This window comes from Panthera pardus, unplaced genomic scaffold, assembly GCF_024362965.1.
Source record: "Panthera pardus isolate Hobbes unplaced genomic scaffold, ASM2436296v1 HiC_scaffold_2, whole genome shotgun sequence".
Lineage (NCBI taxonomy): Eukaryota > Metazoa > Chordata > Mammalia > Carnivora > Felidae > Panthera > Panthera pardus.
This window is the reverse complement of record NW_026526765.1, coordinates 95,700,126-95,721,871: the sequence shown is the minus strand read 5'-3', so window position 1 is coordinate 95,721,871 and position 21,746 is coordinate 95,700,126. Positions and strand designations below refer to the sequence as shown.

The following is a 21,746-nucleotide window of genomic DNA, read 5'->3' as shown; positions in this document are numbered from 1 at the left end:
AATCAAGGGAATCAAGGCTACTGGTAGTTAAACAGATCACCCAAGGAAAAACAGCTAATATGGGGCAAAGGTAGAATTCTGTCTTAGGTCTGAGTGACATAGAAGTCTGAGTCATTGTATCACTATATCCTGTTACTTATATACAATACTACCTTTGTTATCCCCTGGAGACTGCCCCAAACAGGTTAATTTCTTCATTCATACTGGTTAGGCCTTAGAGTCAACCCAATGTGGGTGAAAAATATGATACAAATGCTTTAAACTCTGGTTCACCAGCTTAAAAGATCATTTATCATATCACTTTCTCTGGTTAAAAGTTTGTATAGTTTTGAGAGTGTTGGAAACTAATGGCCACCTTTTTACCTGGAATACTTCTCCAGGAAGACCCAGGGAAAATGAAGACCTAGCATGATGCTACTATAAAGTTTCCAGATAATAGTGCATTATTTTGTAAAGAGGCACATAGTTCCTAGTTTATTATCATGTTTTTATTTATTTTGAGAGAGAGAGAGAGAGAGAGAGAGTGCTAACAGGGAGGAATGGAGAGAGAAGGAGAGAGAATCCAAATATGTGAGGCTCAATCTCAAGAACCGTGAGAGATCATGTCCTGAGCCGAAATCAGGAGTCGGACGCTTAACTGACTGAACCACCAGGCTCCCCTCTTTCTTTTTTTTAAATCTTTATTTACTTTGAGAGAGAGCATGTGCAGGGGAGGCGTTGAGAGGGAGAGAGAATCCCAAGCAGGCTCTAATCCGTCAGCACAGAGCCTGATGCATGGCTTGATCCCACCTACCATGAGATCATGACCTAAGCCAAAATGATGATTCAGATGCTTAACTGACTGAGCCGCCCAGGTGCCTCTGGACAGTCTCTTTTCCTTCTGAATTCTCTAACCATAAGATACAGATTTCATGTTATTATTTAAAGCCCTCCAGGCAACGTCATGTTTTTTAACCCATCAAAGTTTAAGAACACAGACTTTAAGCCAAAAGTTGTAAATCCTTTTTTCTTGCCCAGCATAGTTTAAAGACTACAATAAGGGGCCTTGCTGGCTCGGTGGGTAGAGCGTGTGACTCTTGATATTGGGGTTGTGAGTTTGAGCCCCACATTGGGTGTAGAGATTCCCTAAAAAAGATAAAGACTACAATAAGACTTAGAATCTTTTGGCCACAGACTTCAGAACTAAAAGAGACCTGTGAGATTACCTAAGGACACCCTCTTCAACTCTGTCTTGTCCCATCCCTCCCCATCAAAGACAGAGAGAGAGGGAGAGAAATGAGTTCTAAAGAAGTTGATATATATATATTTTTTTAAGATCTTGATGATTTGGCTCATGCTGCTTCAGTACTCCAGTTGAGCAGTCAAGAGGTGGCTTATTGTTTGGTGTTTTCCTGTAGAAAACCATGTTAAGATTAAAATTAAACCCAATAAAATAAGCCCTGGTGTGGTGTTTTGAGTCTTTCAGGTTTCAGTTATATTAAAACACATTTTATGTATTTATAGGAAATTTGCATTGCAAAACACAATGAAAAGTTCCAACAACGCCTTCGGAGTGAAGATGAATACAGAGCCCATCATACAGTACAACTAGTAAGTTTGGACTCGGAGAATTAGAACAAAACTGGTTTTTTACCTGTCTCAAAGTGGATAAAATTTATAGAGAATAAGAAAATGTAAACAACTAGATATTAGCATTAATTCCATATATATGTATAATTGCAGTTCAATACGTATGCATATACACACACATTAAGAGCAGTTTGAGACATACTGAGCAGAAGATAATAGACAGTTCCCATATACCTCCACACACTCACAGCTTCCCCTACCAAGCAAAGAGTAGTACATTTGTTACAGTCAGTGGACCAACACTGATACATCATTACCACCTGACGTCCATAGTTTACATTAGAGTTCACTCTTGGTGCTATTGTTGTTTTTGACGAACGTATAACGATATGAATCCACCATCATAATATCATACAAAATGTTTTTTAATGCCCTCAAAATGTCCTGTGTTCCATCTATTCATCTCCCTTTCTCTTCAAACCCCTGGCAACCGCCGATCTTTTTTACTGTTTCCACAGTTTTGCCTTCTCCAGAATGTTTAATTGGAATCCTACAATATGTAGCCTTTTTAGATTTGTTTACCTTAGTACTGTGCTTTTAAGATTCCTCCATGCATTTTCATAGCTTGATAGCTCATTTCTTCTTAGCACCGAATAGTAATCCATTGTCTGGATAACCACACTTTATTTATTTTTAAAATTTGTCTTATGTAGGCTCCACACTCAGTGTGGAGCTTGAACTCAAAACCTCGAGATGAAGAGGCACAGGCTGTATTGACTGAACCAACCAGGTGCCCCGGTACCATAGTTTATCGATTGACCTACTGAGACATGTTGGTTGTTCCCAAGGGTTGGCAGTGATGAATAAAGTTGCTGTAAACATTGATACAGGTTTTTGTGTGCACATAAGTTTTCATCTCTTGGGTAAATCCTGAGGAGCAATATTTGCTGGATCATAATGTAAGAGTTTATTTAATTTTGTGGGAAACTGCCGAACTGTCTTGCAGAGTGGCTGTACTGTTTTGCATTGCCACCAGCAGTGGACGAGAGGGTTCCTGTTGCTCCACATCCCTACCAGCATTTGATGTTGTCAGTGTTTTGTATTTTAGCCCTTAATAGGCATGTGGTACGTGATGGTTATTTTAGTTTGCAATTTCCTAGTGGCACGTGATGAGTATCTTTTCATAATGCTTTTTTTGTCATCCATCTGCTTTGCTGAGGTTATGTCCAGATCTTTTGCTCAATTTTTAATTAGGTTGTTTTCTTATTACTGAGTTTTAAGAATTCTTTGTGTATTCTGGACTTTGCAAGTATTTTTTCCCCTATTTCTGGCTTGTGTTTTCATTCCCTTGAAAACATATCTTGCAGAATAGAACTTTTTAATTTTAATGTTAATGAAGTCCAGCTTGTCAGTTATTTCTTTCATGAGTTGTACTTTTGGTGCTGTATCTAAAAACTCCTCACCAAAACCAAGGTCATCTATATTTTCTCCTGGGTTATGTTGCTGGAGCTTTATAGTTCTGCATGTTACATTCAGGTCTGTGATCTGTTTTGAGTTAATGTACATGAAGAGTGTAAGGTCTGTGGCTAATTTTTTTTTTTTTTTTTTTTTTTTTTTTTTTGTGTGGATGTCTAGTAGTTCCAACACCATTTGTTGAAAAAGCTGTTACTTCTCTTCATTGGATTGCCTTTGCTCCTTTGTTAAAGACCAGTTGATTGGCTGTGTTTGGATCTCTTGTGCTCTGTGTTCTCGCATCTAAGTCTTTTGCCTCTCCAAAGAAACCTTACAATCAGCTTGTCAGTCTCCACAAAATAAGCGACTGAGATTTTGCTTAGGATTATGTCAGATCTGTAGGTCAAGTTTGGGAATAATTGACACCTTAACAATATTGAGTCTTCCTATGTGTAAACAAGGAATAGCTCCCCATTTATTATATTTTACTAGATTTATACCTAAACTATTAGATTTATGCCTAAATCTTTTTTTTATGGTAATATAAATAGTTTTTAATATCAAACTCTAGTAGATGTTCCTTGCTAGTATATTAGAAAGCAGCTGACTTTTATATGGTGGGGGGCGGGGGGAGGGGGTAGGAATCCCAAGCAGGCTCTGAACGACAGCGTAGAGCCCGATGTGGGTCTTGAACTCACGAACCATCAGATCATGACCTGAACCAAAGTTGGATGCTCAACCGACTGAGCCACCAAGGCGCCCCAGGGTATTTTTATTTTTAGTTTTTTGAGGAATCTCCATATTATTTTCCATAGTGGTTGTACCATTTTACATTCCCACTAACAGTGTATGAGGGTTCCTTTTATCCACATCCTTGCCACCACTTTTTACTTCTTTTTGATTCTAGCCATTCTGACAGGTGTGAGGTGATACGTCATTTTGGTACTCATTTGTATTTCCTTGATGATTAGTGATAATTACTGACATTGAGCATGTTTTCATGTGTCTGTTGGCTGTTTGCATGTCCTCTGCCCATTTTTAAAGCAGATTATTATTTTCCTTGCTATTCTTTATATAGTTTGGACATTAACTCCTTATTGGACATATCATTTGCAAATATATTCTTCGATTCAATAGGATGCCTCTTTGTTCTGTTGATGGTTTTGCCAGAACTTTTTATATTGGTGTAGCCCCAATAGTTGATTTTTGGTTTTGTTTCCTTTGCCTTAGGAGACCTATCTAGAAAATGTTGCTAAGACCAATGTTTAAGAGATTACTGCTTGTGCTTTCTTCTAGGAACTATCCTCCTTTTCACCACCTCCTCCTCCAGTAGGGTCAGTTTCTTCCTTGGTGCTTGACAGCTAACCCTCTCTGCTTAACATGCCTGCCACTTACCTCACCACCACTTACTCATTCCTGCTTCTCTCCTAGGGCTTAATATAGGGCCTGGCTGACACATAATTGGTAAGCATTTCATGGAAGAATGGTATTTCCTTATCTTAAGCAGCTTTTCCCCTACCATTTCTCTTGGGTGGTATATTTTTAAATATTTATTTTCAGAGAGAGAGTGTAAGTGGGGGGGGGGGGGGGGTTGGCAGAGAGAGAGGGAGAGAGAATCCCAAGGAGGTTTGCACTGTCAACACAGAGCCCGGGTACAGGGCTTGATCCCACAAACCATGAGTTCATGGCCTGAGCCAAAATCAAGAGTTGTACACTTAACTGACGGAGGGACCCAGGTGCCCCTCTCTTAGATGGTATTTTACATGCTATCTTTTTTACTCTGTGAATTGATGAAGTTTTCTTGCTTTTTAGTTAATATTTTGTAATACTGTCCTATTATCTAAGCAAGGTGAATTTTTTTCTGAGTAATTATCTTGCTGTGTGTATGTATATATATATATGTGTGTGTGTGTGTGTGTGTGTGTGTGTGTATGTGTATATACATATATATATATATATATTTATAAAAACATTCTAAATTTCTTGACTCTTTAAAAATCCTTCGATTATGAGCAGTTTTAATTACTGGCTTGCAAAAGTGCTTCTCTACCATTCCTATATGTTTTTAAAAAGAAACCTCATTGTGTTTATAAAGAGATATGCATCATCATTATAAAAGATTAAAGCAATACAGGAAAACGTGAAAAAAAATCAATACCAAAATAGATTATCACAACTTTTCTATTCCTGACTTTGTTTTGATTTTTCTTGGAGTTAGTTAACGTTCATGCAGGTACTACTTCCGGAACGTTTCATGGTCATCATACTGTGTTCTGGCATATTTTGGGAATGCTTGTCCATTTCCTTTCTAAGTCAGAAACAGTTTGTCTAGGTCACAGTGCCATATTTTCTCTCTGTCAAACTTCTGGAAACATTGAATGTTGTTGCTGTCGAGAGGCGTGAGGTCTCCCTTCCCTCAACCCATCTTCTGCCTGAATATTCAGTCTTTGTTTATTGTGGAAGTCTAGTGACTTTACCAGTGATGAGTGTGCAACAGAGTTTTCTGAAACAGGATGTTCACTTTGTGCCTGAAGACCTGTAGATTCCTATGTGGTCATCCATGACAAATGAAGCAGTAACTCTGACTAGAGGAGCTGGTGGGGAAGAAGAGAGGTAGTAATGTAAGGGAATAATGGAAGATTGAATTTGAACAGGATGAATGGAAGAGAGACAAGTTAATGACACACTGGAGACCACTGTCCTGTGCACACAACATTAACTGGTCTTGTAGGAGGTATCTCCAAGTTTTTAAAACAAAGTAGGAATAAAAGCCAAACCTATCTGCATAGCTCGATAGCCTTTTAATATTCTGCAAAATGAGATGTAATTAGATATCTTTTCATTGTTTGAACAGTATAGAGAATTTTTTTTATTCCAGTATAGTTAATATACACTGTTCTATTTGTTTCCGGTGTACAGTATAGTGATTCACCAATTCTTTATGTTACTCACTGCTCGTCGTGATAAATGAAATGTACTCTTAATCCCCTATTTCATCCGCCCCCCCCCACCTGCTCTGATAACCATCTGTTTGTTCTCTGTAGTTAAGAGTCTGTTTCTTGATTTGTGTTTTTTCCTTTGCTCATTTTTTAAATTTCTTCAACTCCACAGATGAGTGAAATCATATGATCCTTGTCTTTTTCTGATTTTTTTTTCACTTTGTATTATACTCCGTAGCTTCATCCATGTCGCTGCAGATGGCAAATTTTCATTATTTTTGTGGCTGAGTAACATTCCATTCCATGTATATATACCACACCTTCTTTATCCATTAATGGACACTTGGGCTGCTTCCATAATGTGGCCATTGTAAATAATGGTGCAATAAATATAGGGGTGTGTATCTCTTTTTGTTAGTATTTTTGTATTCTTTGGTTAAATACCCAGCAGTGGAATTACTTACTAGACAATACAGTAGTTCTATTTTTATTAATTTTTTTTTTTTTTTTTTTAGAAAGAGAAAATGCACAAGTGGTATAGAGGAGCAGAGGGAGGGACACAGAATCTTAAGCAGGCTCCCCTCTCAGTGTGGAACTCAATGCAGGGCTTGATCCCACGACTCTGGGATCATGATCTGAACTGAAACTGAGTCGGGTGGCTCCCTGGACTGAGCCACTCAGGAGTCTCTGCTTTTAATTTTTTGAGGTGCCTCCATACTGTTTTCCACAGTTGCTGCACTAGTTAGCATTAACATGGGAAAAATTTTTAAATTTCTGTGCTGATAACTCCCAACTTTGAGGGGTGATATTGAGCCAAGTGATTCATGTAAAATGCAATATACTTTTTCTAGCTGCTGGTTATGTTGGTTGAACTAATGTGCAGTGTCTAAATTACTGGCCAGGTGGTTGCTGATTTTGTTTTTAAGGTCAACTATTTAATTTAGTAGAATGTAGCAGCTACAGGTATTTTACACTTAAGCTGTTTAAGCCACAACCCTACAGGAACAATTTTAGTTCAGAGAAAATTTGACTTTATTTCAGCGCAAACATCTTTAATTGTGGGTAAATGCAAAAATGAAACAGTATTGTTTTTGTCAGCGTATCATTCTGGATTTTAAAATCATGATTTCTATTTAAAACTGGTAGTTTCATGCCATAAACACTGTTTAATGAATCATTCATTGGAGTTACCATTTTACTTAACTGGGAGAGCTCTCTTTTTTTCCCTATTAATAATAAAAATGAATGGGACACATCATAATGGAATTACTGTTAATTTTTTATCAGAAGAGAGAAAAATTACATGATGAAGAAGAAAGAAAAAGTGCCTGGGTTAGCCAAGAGAGACAAAGAACTTTGGACAGACTTCGAACTTTTAAACAGGTAATAAAAGTATGGCCCATCTGTTGTTTTTCATTGCTTTTTAAGCAGAGCTGCATACACACTCCTGTTATAAGATTATGATAAAAACTTGGTTTTCCCTTTTATTATTTAGAAAATAAAATTTTAAATTAATGTTCGATTACAGGGCTACCCTTCTTCCAGTTGTATCTGGAATTAATATTCTTGTGCCGTTGGCCTTCCACTTTAGTAGTGTAAGAGGAGTGGTCAGGGCCTCTGGCAAACCTGAATTCTTCTTGAGTTTTATAAAATTAATAGGCTCACAAGTGACTGTCCATTTTAGGCATGAACTTGTCACCAGAACACATTCAGTAACCTTACAGTGGTAATCTGTGGGAGGGACCAGTGGCAGAATTAGAGAATGGATCAGCTTACGTCAGAAATGGTTTGGCAGTTGTCATAAGTGCTCAGGAATCTACTTCCATTGTCTGTGCCGAGGGATCACCTTATAGGTGCAGGAAGCTCTTGATGAAATCCTTGTAGTATTATAGTGAAGAGAGTATATGGACTCTCTTCATATGGACTCTCTGGACCACCCTGTGTTGAGTAAATGTTGTTCACCAAATCCATTAATGCTAGGTTTTATTATAATAAAAGAATGAGAGTTATGTATATCAGTACTTGAAAAATTTTATTCCCTCTCCTTCCATCATAAAATGTACATTCTGTTTTGAGAGGTTTTTTTTAAATGCCAAGAAACTTTTTAAAAAGATTAATGTTTTAATCTGTAAGCATTTGAAGATACATGTAAGAAACTAATAGTTCCATAGCTTAGTATATACCAATGGCATATATTAAAACCATTTTTTTAATGTTTAATGTTGAGTGAGAGTGCAGAGGGGGGAGGGAAAGAGAGAGAGAGAGGGAGACACACAATCAAAGCAGGCTTCAGGCCCTGAGCTGTCAGCACAGAGCCTGGCATGGGGCTGAAACTCACAGACCACGAGATCATGGCCTGAGCCAAAGTTGGACGCTTAACCAACTGGGCCACCCAGGCGCCCCAATAGCATTGATGTTTGATATTTTATATTGCTATTATTTTTCCACTTAAGCTAGTGATTTCAGTAATTAAAGATCTTTTTTAAATCCTGTGGTAATTTTGAATAGTTGACTTCTTAAGTGGATAAGAGGGAATAGGGCCTTGATAAAAGATTTGATAAGCAAATAGAGTTGGATGACGGCTGTTGAAAGGGATTATGCTTTGGTATTCTGGTCTTCTGTATAACCGTATCAAAGAATTTCCCCCTGAAATCACAACAGCTCCGAAACAACATCTTGGACCTGAAGGAGAAAATAGCCATCAGTTCATAGATTGTTGTAAACTAATTTGACAAGTTACAATCACTTCTACTTTTTTAGAGGTACCCTGGCCAAGTCATACTTAAATCAACCAGATTGCGACTGGCTCATGCAAGAAGAAGAAGCACAGCCAGTCCTGTGCCCTGTGAGGACCAGTGTGACTCTCTGCCAGGAGCACTACAGGTAGAAGAGAAAAGTGCAAAGGCAGAGGAAGGAATAGGCGAGCTTGGGTCATCACACAAAACAGAAGCCCAAAGCCTCGCACACCTTGAAGATACTTCGCTAGCACAACTTGAAGCCGCTTCATTACCTCTCAGTGGTGTTACCTCTGAACTGCCGCCCACTGTTTCTCTTCCACTTTTGAATAATACTGACCTCGAACCAGGTTCCGTTACCATAGATCCACTCCCCCCACCTCTTCCTCCAACACCACCTCCCCCGCCACCACCTCCTCCCCCTCCCCCCCCACCACCTCTGCCTGTTGCTAAAGACACCTCCCCAGAGACACTGGAGAAAGGTCTGCCTAGAACAGAGGCAAACGAGAAGAGGATCCCCAAGTCTGCGAGTGCCCCCTCAGCACATCTCTTTGACAGTAGTCAGCTGGTCAGTGCCAGGAAGAAGCTCAAAAAGACTGCTGAAGGTTTGCAGAGGAGGAGAGGTAAGTTAGAAACACATTTTTAATCTGTTGAGTAAAGTGAGTCATAATCAAAGGCCCTTTTATTTCATAGGACCCAACAAAGCTTAAAACGTTATTTTATTTTGGGCATTATTTGATTGCAAATAGGTTTCAAAGTCACAGCCTGGCAGAATTCTACCAACCCACATCAACAAATGAGCCTAGACACAAATGTGTACCTTCTTGAGCTCTTAGGGATGTTTTAAAAATTATATATTCTGAGGTGGTACTTAATCTAACTGGTAATACATAGTAAGTGGCTCCTTTTGTGTTAAGAAGAAAATCTGACTTCATTTTTATCATTTTTTAAATGTATTTTTGAGAGAGTGCACATGTGCACAAGCAGGGGAGGGGCAGAGAGAAAGGGAAAGAGAAAATCCCAAGCGGGCTCTTTGCTGTGAACATAGAGCCTAATGCAGGGCTCAGTGTCACTAACCGTAAGATCATGACTTGAGTCAAAATTAAGACTTGGATGCTTTTTTTTTTTTTAATTTTTTTTAATGCTTATTTATTTTTGAGAGAGAGATTGACAGAATATGAGCGGGGGAGGGGCAGAAAGAGAGGGAGACACAGAATCTGAAGCAGGCTCCAGGCTCTGAGCCATCAGCACAGAGCCTGACACGGGGCTTGAACTCACGAACCATGAGATCATGACCTGAGCTGAAGTCGGACGCTCAACCGACTGAGCCACCCAGGCACCCCAAGAGTTGGATGCTTAACCAACTGAATCACCCAGGTGCCCCCAAAATCTGATTTTAAACCTAGGAAATACAAGCACAGTATTCACAGAAAAAGTAAGACAGTTGGGAAGGGCTGTCAACACTAAGATGGCTTTGGCAGGACCATGCAACATTTGGTCACATATTTATTGAGGGCCTTGATACACTCTTTGTATAAAAAAAAAAAAAAAAAAGAGGAAAGATAGTAATATAGACAATTTATTGTGTGTCCGATATGCCTTAATAAAGCTCTTTTTGAAAAGAACAGAGAATAATCCCTCTCTGTAGCTTTCATTGGGAGAACATTATATAAAACAATTTGCATATTACATTTTAATCTGAGAGACCGTTTAGTAAAATATTTCTTACCATAACTGGAGTAGAATTTCATATGTAAAACAACTAAATGGTAAAACAGAACAATCATCCTAGTAGGGGCACCTGGCTGGCTCCGTCGGTAGAGCATGTGACTCTTGATCTCAGTGTTGTGCATTTGAGCCCCACATCAGGGGTAGAGTTTACTTAAAAAACAAACAAAAACAAAATAAAATCTCTTAAAAAAAAAAAAAAACATACTGGATCAAAACTTAGTTCTTTAAAATTACATTTGTAACTCAAATTGCTCTCTGAATTTAGATTGTGCTGGTGCCTTTGGGAGTCTCAGCTATGAAATTCCTAAAGACTACCTCCCAGCTCCCAGTCTGCTTAGGTGTCTTAAGGGGAAATTATAAAAATACTAATTTGGAAGTTGAGTCTGGCTTTTTTCCTTTAGGTTTTATTTTTGAGAGAGAGCGGGGGAGGGGCAGAGAGAGAGAAAGACACAGAATCTGAAGCAGGCTCCATGTTCTGAACTGTCAGCACAGAGCCCGACTTGGGACTCGGACTCAGGAACTGTGAGATCATGACCTGAATCGAAGTTGGAGGCTTAACCGACTGAGCCATCCAGGAGTGCCCCGGCTTTTTTTTTTTTTTTTTTTTTTTTTTTTTAAAACAAGTACAATTGGTATTTCATGTGTTTTTGGCACACCTGTCCATGGTTCATGGTTCATTTTGTTTTCACTGTCCTTGGCTATCACAGTCCTAAAGTCTAGAGGTTATCAGTTTGACTCTAATTGTGATCCTAACTGTAATTCTTCTCTTTCATTTTATAAAGTGAGCTCACCCATGGATGAGGTGCTAGCTTCCTTGAAGCGTGGTAGTTTTCATCTGAAAAAGGTTGAACAGCGAACTCTGCCTCCTTTTCCTGATGAAGATGATAGTAATAATATCTTGGCACAAATACGGAAAGGGGTGAAATTGAAGAAGGTACAGAAGGAAGTTTTGAGAGAATCCTTCACACTTTTGCCTGACACAGATCCTCTAACACGGAGCATCCATGAAGCTCTTAGAAGAATCAAAGAAGCGTCCCCTGAGTCAGAGGATGAAGAGGAGGCTTTACCCTGCACAGATTGGGAAAACTAACAAGTAAATGGTCTTAATTTCTTTAGTAGCATTCACTAACAGTGGATGATGAGGTCTGTTATATTTTATTGATGAGGTTTATTGTTATATAGCTCAGCTATAGAATCGACCATAGATCTGTAAACTTCAGGTTTTGTGTAGTTTCTAGAAACCTAACAAACAGTAAAGCACTTTTCAAAGATAGTTATATAAATGCCAGGTTTATACCTGCTCATTAAAAATTTCTACAGTATAGCCCAAATAAAGAGGATAGACTGATTCCAGTAAGGTGGCAGTCTTACTCTTACTTTAAAACCCAAAAGCTCTTTCCTCACCAAAGTATTTCAGGTACAAACTGTTATATATATTGAATTTTGATTTTTTTTTTTTAATGTTCATTTTGAGAGAGGGAAGAAGAGAGGGAGGAAGAGGGAATGAGTGGGGGAGGGGCAGAGAGAGGAGGAGACACAGAATCTAAAGGAGACTCTAGGCTCTGAGATGTCATCAAAGAGCTCTATGTGGGGCTCAGACTCAGGAACTGTGAGATCATGATCTGAGTTGAAGTAGGACCCCAACCAACTGATCCACTCAGGTGCTTGCTCCCTTGAATTGTGATATCTGCTTAGCTGCCCAGAGAGGAATTGTCTGAGATCAGTCCAGAAAAATTACTGCATTGTTTGGTTATTTAGCTTTCTAAGCCTTTAAAATTAAGGTTAAAATTATCATTTTAAGGCTTATCACAGTTACTGCATAATCCAGATAAAATTGCAGCTAAAACAACAAACATGTAATAAGTGTATGCATACCTTATTGGGTATGCCTGTGGTATTGGTTACACATTGGACATTTTCCTAAAGTAATAGAGTTGTTACTCTACCACATTTTAGGAAGCTAATTACATAGTACTGTGGCACAAATTCTGCTAAATATAGAGTCAGTAAAGATAACATGCTATGTATAGCATATAGAGAACTGATATTAGTCATAACTGAAATTATATTATTTGTGCAAACTGTAATGCAACTATGCAGATATATTCTATTAAGCATCTTAATTGCTCTCTTGATGGACTGTTTCTGTGGGCTTCACAATATTCACCAAACTGGGGAAGACTCATAGTTCTGGAAGGGGAATAGATAAAGGAATAATAAACTTACTTATTAGCCAGTGCTTTTTAAACATGCCTGATGATAAGAATTCCCTGAGAGATTATTAAAAATGCAGATTCCTGGCTTTCACTCCCATGAATTCTGAGTAGATCTGAGGTATATGCAGGCGTACATGTGGATTTTGAAAACTCCATACAGAAAAGGTAAAGTATGTCATTAAGGTTTTTATACTGATTACATGCTAAAAGATACTGTTTTGGATATATCAAATAAAATACTACTAAAAGCAGTTTCACTTGTTCCTTTTGGGCATGGGGCCATCAGGAAAATTTAGATGTTCCTGTATTATACTCTCATCTGTACCACTTCCCTTCAGGATCTACTGTCAGTAGCTTTAACAAAATGGGGGTGAAAAATCTCAATAAGTGGTTATGCTCCAGACAACATTTGATAGCACCAGTGTTATGCCATGGGTATTGGGCTGTTGGTATCTTTTTCCCCCTGTTATTTATAGAGGCCCTAATTATCATGTTGTATGATTCAGTGTTTTCAAATCCCAAAATAATTTCAAACCATTTGTGCTTAACATATGTACACTATGCTTTGTAGAAGATAGCAAATATATTATTGTGTATACTCAGTGCTAGAGACTCAGGGTGTCTTACTGGGAATCTTTTTCAATCTTGTAGATTGTCTCCCACTTAACAGTGCTTGTTACCTGTCGTCTTGTCTCCTGCTTGAAGCTTCTCAGTGAGCTGCTAAGCCTATGCCTAAAACTACCATCTTAGCACAGATTGGGCCTTCATATAAGCGAGTGTTTAGTCCTTTTGATACAGCTGCCCACAGTAGCCCAGTTGGGGTATGTGACCCACCTGCTGTTGCTCAGGCCAGCCCATCATTTCTGTTTTCTGCCATCTCACCGGATCCTGCCCAAGACATAGACATTGCAGCAGCATTTTGTATGTCCAAGTGCCTCCATGGTTATTTATAGCTTTGGACTGCTAATTTACCCTTACAGCAGGTGTTAAGAATATGCCCAGGATGAATATCACTTTGAAAGTTGCGTAAAAACTCTTTTTGGCCGATTATTTATGATTGTTGTATGTGTTAGAATATTGAGAGAAACAATGAAATGGTCCCAGAAAATGTATGAGCTCAGATATCTGCAAAGTCACTTAAAAACAAAACAAAACAAAACAAAAAACAATGCATCCTACACCAGAAGCAAACCATAGACTAGCTGTAATCCCTACCAATTCGAGCAGGCAGTGATAAAGGAGCTATTCTCACTGCCTTGTCTTGTGGTCTTGGGAAATCATTAAAAAAAAAAAAAAATTTTTTTTTTAATGTTTGTTTATTTTTGAGAGAGGGAGACAGAGGCCAAGCAAGAGAGGGGCAGAGAGAGGAGGAGACACCGAATCCGAAGTCAGGCTCCAGGATCTGAGCTGTCAGCACAGAGCCCAATGTGGGGCTTGAACCCACGAACTGTGAGATCATGGCCTAAGCTGGAGTCAGACACTTAACCAACTGAGCCACTCAGGTGCCCCTTGGGAAATCATTTTTAAAGACTGAACTTTTAGATGGCTTCTCTACAGATGGATAAACAGGCTATAATTTGTATTTCCTATTAATCAGTTTTTTGTAGATTTTGTTTCTTTTTCAGAGAGAGAGAGAGAGAGAGAGCAGGGGGGAGGGGCAGAGGGAGAGGGAGATTGAGAATCAATCCTGAGCAGGCTCCACACTGCCAACGCAGAGCCCAACGGCAGGGCTAGAACTCATGAACTGTAAGATTATGATCTGAGCTGAAATCAAGAGTTGCACACTTAACTGGTCAAGTCACTCAGGCACCCCTAGTTTAAGATTTTAAACCATTAGCTCTTCAAAGAAGATAATTTCTCAGGGCCCCTGGGTAGCTCAGTTGCTTGAGTGTCCCGACTTCAGCGCAGGTCATGATCTCACATACATGGGTTCAAGCCCCGCGTCGGGCTCTGTGCTGACAGCTCAGAGCCTGGAGCCTGCTTCAGATTCTGTGTCTCTCTCTCACTCTCTCTGCCTCTCCCCTGCTCACATTCTTGTCTCTTGTTAAATAAATAAATAAAATAATTTCTCAAAACTTCATGAAATAGAAAGTGAAGATATCCTGTTCTGCTTTGTCTTTCTTGAAAACTCTTCTTGGGATAGCCATAGGTAATAGTGTCCTTGAAGGAAATTTCTAAACGGAATGAAATACATATATAAGCTTTTTATTTTCTATTTTGTTTTCTGTGGGTTCCTTCATAAAGTTACGAAGTAACTATGACAATACTGTCTGTTAGAAATACAGTTTGAGGGATGGATGGAATTTAAACAGTTCAAGTCACATTAAAAAGGTAAAAAGAAACGTGAAATTGATTTCATTAATACTTATTTTATATGATGTATCCAAAATCGTATGTTTCAACATGTTATCGCTATAAAAAATGCACGAGGTATTTCACATTTGTTTTGTACCTGGGTCTTCAAAATCCAGTGTGTATTTTAACTAGTAGCACATCTCAGTGTTGATGATAAGTGTTCAGTGGTTAAATGTGAAATGTCTTACCAAAACAATAAAATTATATTTAATGAACAAATATTTTATGCTGCTTCAGATTTCAATTTACATCACATTAAAAATCCATTTTCTCAGACTAGCCACATTTCAAGTGCTCAAAAGCCACATGTAGCTATAGTATTAAATAACGTAGAACTAATAACGCATGTCTGTTTTTATCTGCCAAGTAGGTCTTTCAAAGAATTATTCCTATGCCATATGTAAGCCATGGATCTCAAACACAACTATTCTGAAACTTAAAAAGCCCTACCACAAGGATCCCTTTAAAGACCAGTACTAATGCTATCCTCTAAATAGCAATAGAACAAAAACTCACAGTCTAGTGAATTTTTAAAATATCATTTAACAATTCTTACTACGCTGGCAGTTTGACGCCAATATTTTAGACTGTTTTTTCCTTTTTACCATATAGTTTTGACATAAAATGTTAGTAGAAGAAATAAAAGTGAATCTACCCTACAACCTTATGTGATCAAAATCCATATTCAGGTTATTTTGTTTTCATTTTTACTGTTTTATGAATAGAAATGTATCCTTTTTTTAAAAAAAGTGTCTCCTGTATGCTATCTCTACAAATGGGTATTTCTAAGCTATTTATCAGTGTTCATCTGGGTGTTAGAGAAGTTGTGTGGGAACATATATATACACACTGACCTTAATAAGCCATCATTTTTTAATACATTGTATTATTTTTTTTCTAAACAGGTGACTCAACAGAAAGAAAAAATTCAGTTGAAGATCAGTTCTTACTGTTTTGGAAAACAAAATTTTAAACATGCGATTTCCCAATTGGATTCCATTAGATGCAAAGTGTATTGGCACAGTGGTGTGAAAAAACGGAGGCACAGTTGGCAAGTTATCACTTTTCCAGTCATTCCAGTAGTTGGTGGTTAACATGAGTTTTAGATGTGCAGTGCTCCTGATGCAGTGAAGAAAAGGCCTTCTGGACATGCCTGGTTTTTTTAAGCACCTTCCCCTCCTGTCCACCCAGTTACATCCTTGTAGTGGCCAGTAAAGCTAGGGGTTGCTCTGAGTTGGAAGAACACTGGGTTGACAGAGATCTACTGTGAGCTGTATTGAGTCTGCTTTGAAATCCATCTTTAAGTGCACTGAATAGTCCTCTGCTTGAAAAGACAGCACCTCTTCCATACCAGCTTATATAAATAGTGCAGCACTCTGAAAAAGAAGTGTATCATGATAGCTATAGGACAGGAATTGGAAAGAATCAGGTGGAAATGCACTGAAAATGTTCACATTTTAAAGATGTTCAACATCTGAAAAGATAACATAACCACAGAGATGCATTTAATGTGTTTACCACAACATGATAGATTTACCATGGCATATTTTTAAAAGACCACACACTCTTACACTTTGTAAGGTTTTGAAGTAAAAATTTCCATGCTTTTAAATAGCTCTTCATAATTGTGAATTTATAATAGTTTGAATTTCATGTGCAACTTTGTGTATGAAAAGCAATACTTTGTAACTTGATAATATTTCAAATTATTTTTAGTCTTTTTGTTTGAACGATTGCTTGATTAGCGTAACGCAACATGACTTTCCTATTGAGAATCAAAAAAGAGGATTCAATAATAGGGATGCTGATCTTAAATCTTTGTAACGGGCACATTTAAGTTTCTCTTTGTTATGCTCCGCAGTGAAATGTGCTCTACAAATAATGCAGAAACTAGACAGGCAGAAAAGCCTTCTGGGCTGGCATTTTACTGTCCTCACATGTTTTGAGTGGGATTTTGGGAGAGAGCCTTTGTTACTGTCAGGAGACTTTTTAAAACATAGGTATAAAGTTCTAGGTGCTGATTTTGCTGTATTGGAGTCCTGAAAGATGCATTTATGTGAAAGGAGCCATTATGAATTCTCAGCAGGACTGCTGGGGGCTTGACCGAAGGTAGATCTGTTGGACCCAGTCTATAGTATTCTGTAGAGTGTAATTCTGTATAAGACACATGTTGGCCTTTATATGAAGGGAGTTAAGGACTGAGGAACCAAAAAGAACTTTTATTTTTTCTGAAGCATTTCTCTGGCCTAGACCCAGAAAAGCAGTCCTAGAGTAAAAGTCCTTGAACGTGTATAAAGTGGTTTTCATGGAGAGAAAAAAAATGCTCACAGATTTGTCCCTTTAAGATGTTACTTCCTTTAAAATAATTAAGGAGAAAACTTCCTGCTTACTGATGAGTAGGAGCTTTTGCACAGCATTTTCACATGTTTCGTATTTTATTCATGTTTTATTCCCACTTCTTATCTTGGAAGATTACATCTGTACACGAGATATATATTTTAATGTTCATCTCACAGTGGGGAGGTGAGTGTGGACCCTCCCCTCCTCCCGTTTCCTTCAGTACAGAACTGAAGCATTCTTTTCAACCAAAGACTGATTGGTTTGATTTTTTTTTTTTAAGCAAATTTGCAAACCTTTAAAAAATCACGTGTCAGTTTCAAACCTCTGGATGCTTATGGATCAGTTCGTTTTTTCATCCATTGACATTCTGAAAAATACAAGAGAACCTAATATTAAACGTACAGCAAAAGCACTGGGATTTTTCTATGCCAGGAATTGCTCCCCATTTAGTGTTAGAGCTGGGATTCCATCAAAAGACAGGTTCTCTTAGAAATGGGTCTTGGGACTTGTCTTTCACAGCCATGTTCTAGTAAGTCTCTGGCAAATATTGGAGGGGTACAGACCCCTGTGAATCCTTTGGAGGTGCATCCATACCTCTGAGCACATCCCACTGTGGCACTCCATGAAGGGCATCTCACTTGATGATGAGCAGGTTAAAGTGCGGTCTTGTTAGCAACCAGCTGTGCTTATTCTCTGCTGAGTAACTTTTCCAGTACACGTATCTTCTGTCCTTAAGATTCCGATTCCTCCTTCCACGGAAGTACAAATTAGTACAGATCACCATCCTTTGGAGTTCTCGTAAATAATGCTAAAATTTCAAATAACTCCAGTCCATTTGTCCAAGATGACATTACCAGTTGAATCCTCGTGTTAATTTTATTTTCTCCCCCCAACCTGTTAATTTTAAGGAGGGTTTGGAACCCAACAAAATTATGTAAGCATGGTTAAATTCCCCTTTTCTCCACCTGCCCTTAAAAAAAAAAATGAGCATTTTTGCGCTTTACATTAAGGTTTTATATATTTAGTTAGGATGACATTTACAGGTGATCATGTTTCAAGTACTGGACTTGCCTGTACTATTTATATGGTTTAAAATATTTGATAGTTTTATCTCAGTGTATCATTTGTCATAAGAATACACAAACAGCTGCTTGCTTATGCCGAATCAGTTTACGAGTTGATTTATCAGTCTAGACTGCAATATATTTTAAGTGGGGAAACAAATAGATAACTTGGGGGTATTGTAAGGCTAATGTTACTGCCCACTTGAGTGCCACTTAATACTCAAACTGTTGTGTATATAACCAATGTGGCACACAGAAAGCGTATTCCTACCCATCTCCAATATGGGGGGTACTGTGGGGTAGCAGTGTGACAAAAGGCCTGGCTAAAGAGGATTTTTAAAAGATGAGCAGTTGTCTTGTTTGCTCTATGTTTTATAGGTTTTGAGTTGGTGATTAGTATTGAAAACAATCATTCCCTAGTTCTTCATTGCAGAACTGAAACATTTCTTAATGTGTATTTTTAAAACAACTAGGCACAGCTCTAAGAGTGGATCAGGTGTAGGATTTCCACAGCGGGAATGTGGGTTTTTTCTCATTACGTGAAACCATAGAAAATCTTCAGCACTTTCATTTACTCTGTATAATGAGGGGGGTGGGGGTGGAAATCCTTGTTTCTACGAAGCTGAACTGTGTACCAATATTAGGTAACATGGCACGACCACTTTGCGATAAGAGTGTTAAATTGTAAAGCATACTTAGATCATAGCAGGCACCAAGAATTAAAACTCATATATCAGTGGAACAAAAATGAACGGGCAGCATCCTCTGTTTGGAATGGGACCAGGATACAATTAACACAATTTTATACATTCCCTAAGATGCCATTTTTTAATTGCATTCATTGAGTTTGTGTATAAATGTGAATCCGTGCTTTTAGCCTAAGGCAAGTTTTTCTTTCACTAAGTACAGGTTTAAAAAAAAAAAAAAAAAAGTATCATGAGATAGCAATCTGTAAAGCACTAATGGGTCCATGACAGCCTTATCAGGGAGTTGAAATTTCATATGCTTTACCAGGTTTATTTTAAGAAATCTTCTTGAACAGCTGTAAAACATTTAAAAATCGTGGCAGATGCATTGTTAACATGCAACCATTTGATAAGGAGAACAGAAACCCTAATAAGTTGTCCCTAACTCTTGCACTGAATTTAAATGATAATGTAAAGTTAAATGTGCATTATAAACAGATTTTATTTCACCTTTATTGCTTAGAAGAGCTATGCTTAGTGCTAGAGGATGGGCCAGCACGATTGATTTCAGAGGGAAGAGGTAAAAAAAGTAGAAGCACCTTACTGTTGGAGCGTGTTGCATTGATTTAGTGCTGCTGAACAATTCAGTAGTTACTTCTGAACTTTGCTACAAAGTGCTCTTTAGTTAAAGCACATGAGGAGGAACCTCTGCTTAAATTGCTTTGTAAAATAAAGCAATGGTATTTTTTATCCTATAAATAATCTAATTTAAAAGCTTTTCTTAAAAAATGAGTTTATATTGCTGCCTAAACTATCATGTATGTAAACAGAGGTTTTTTGTACGGTGAGAGGGAATTTGGAGAGTGAGTGTGTGTGTGTGTGTGTGTGTGTGTGTGTGTGTGTGTGTGTGTGAGAGAGAGAGAGAGAGAGAGAGAGAGAGAGAAATGTTTGCCCATTGGGTTATTTTGAAGATGTGTTCATTCTAAAATGTTTTGCCCACAGTAAATGTACAGCTTGGTATTTGAGGAATTTAATTGAGAATCCAAATTTCTAAATGTTTCTCCCCTTCCCTCTTTAATTATGCCACTAAGGTGCATGTACAGAAAATACCTCTGAGGTTGACATGTTAAATATTGTATCAATGCTCTTTCACACTGAATCTCAAAGCAGTCATTTATTTTGAGAGGTAAGGGAAAGTTTTTCTGTTTTTTTTTTTTAAGTCGGTTATAAGAGTGCCTCAATTTGGGGGAATTAAGGGTGGATAGGAAAGGCTGTGCAAAGTGATTTTTAGATGTATACAGAAAGGTATGGGTGTTGGTTATAGAGCTGAATTTTAACAAGGGACGTTTGGGTTTTTGGTTTTTTTTTTTTAACTTGCATGTTCTATGGTTAACTATCAAAGAGTGTAACAAGTTACAGCTTTTCCCAATACTAATTACATTGGTTTTAAGAAGTCTTCATGATCACAAGATGGCATTTTCCCTTCAATTGTGAACCAAGAGGGGTAGACGATACAACCCAGACAGTGACTTCTGACTTCTTTGACTCGGACAGAATCAACACTGTCTCATTGAGTTTCTTACTGTACTGTATGTCTTGCCAAGTGTGAAACCATAATATATATATTGTTTGTGAAAATTCGAAGGCTACAGATCATTTTGCATGATGAAAGCCCATAAGGGCTAATGAAACTGACATGTTTTTTAGCCTTTCTGGTTCAATGAAAATTACAATGGCAGACCAATTCACTATTTTACTAGCTTTGTGCAATATTATAATGGTAGAAGCAAAACACTAGCACATTGTGCTTGGCTTTTAAAGATGGCTTTAACACCGTACATTAGATGGAAGTATGCACAGTGTATTGTAAATGCCACTCTTGCAAATTTACAATACTTATATGCTCCATTAATATTTTAAAGTATTAAAAGTACAAAGAAAAAACTAAGCAGGCATTTATAGCAATACTCTGAAATCTCCAATAATTGTTTTGACTGTTGCCTTTTGCTCTTTAGTGCAACTTTTCTGCATTGTAATTACTGCTTTGTATTTCCTGTTTTTTACACTTACGACTTCAGAGTTAAGTACTTGTACAGCAAGTATTGCAGTCACCTTCTCTTGTACATGCAATGTAACAACATACAGTTTTGGTGCTTAACAATATTCCTCTTTTTCTTTAATAAAAGATATTTATTGAGTTAACTTCATTTTGTTTGTTTAAAATAACATTGGTGGGGCACCTGGGTGTCTCTGTCAGTTGAGCGCCTGACTCTTGATTTTGGTGCAGGTCATGATCTTACCATCTGTGGGTTCAAGCCCTCCTCCCCAGTGCGGAGCCGACTTGGGATTCTCTCTCCCTCTCTCAAAATAAATACACTTAAAAAGAAAAAAATGCATTGGTGGTGTGCTTTTGCTATAAGATGATAAACAGGCTTCAGAGATGGTGTACCCCTGTACCAGTGCCTCTTCCTATTTATAATGAAGTGTTTTAACGGTAGCTGAATTTGTGGTAATAACAGCCTTATTTATGTGATCTATAAAGCTGTCCACATCGTTGGGCAATGTTGGCTTTCAAAGTTGGAAGGTCTTTAAATACCTTTCATTTTAGCAAGCAGTTTGTGACCATTTAAATTGAGATTATTGGTTTTACACTTAAACA

At 37.9% G+C, this 21,746-nt stretch overlaps 1 protein-coding gene across 1 annotated transcript in view; it reads left to right on the top strand.

The window, feature by feature from the left end:
• The window catches only part of JMY (junction mediating and regulatory protein, p53 cofactor), a 100,283-nt gene extending 78,994 nt beyond the window's left edge, over window positions 1-21,289 (top strand). Inside the window, exons 7-11 of the mRNA XM_053907251.1 lie at window positions 1,504-1,590; window positions 7,248-7,343; window positions 8,721-9,318; window positions 11,209-11,519; window positions 15,903-21,289. Of these exons, the coding sequence (XP_053763226.1) occupies window positions 1,504-1,590; window positions 7,248-7,343; window positions 8,721-9,318; window positions 11,209-11,516 (1,089 nt within the window). The 3' untranslated portion in view covers window positions 11,517-11,519; window positions 15,903-21,289. The remainder of the gene's footprint in view (window positions 1-1,503; window positions 1,591-7,247; window positions 7,344-8,720; window positions 9,319-11,208; window positions 11,520-15,902) is intronic.
• The last annotated feature ends 457 nt before the right edge of the window (window positions 21,290-21,746 follow it).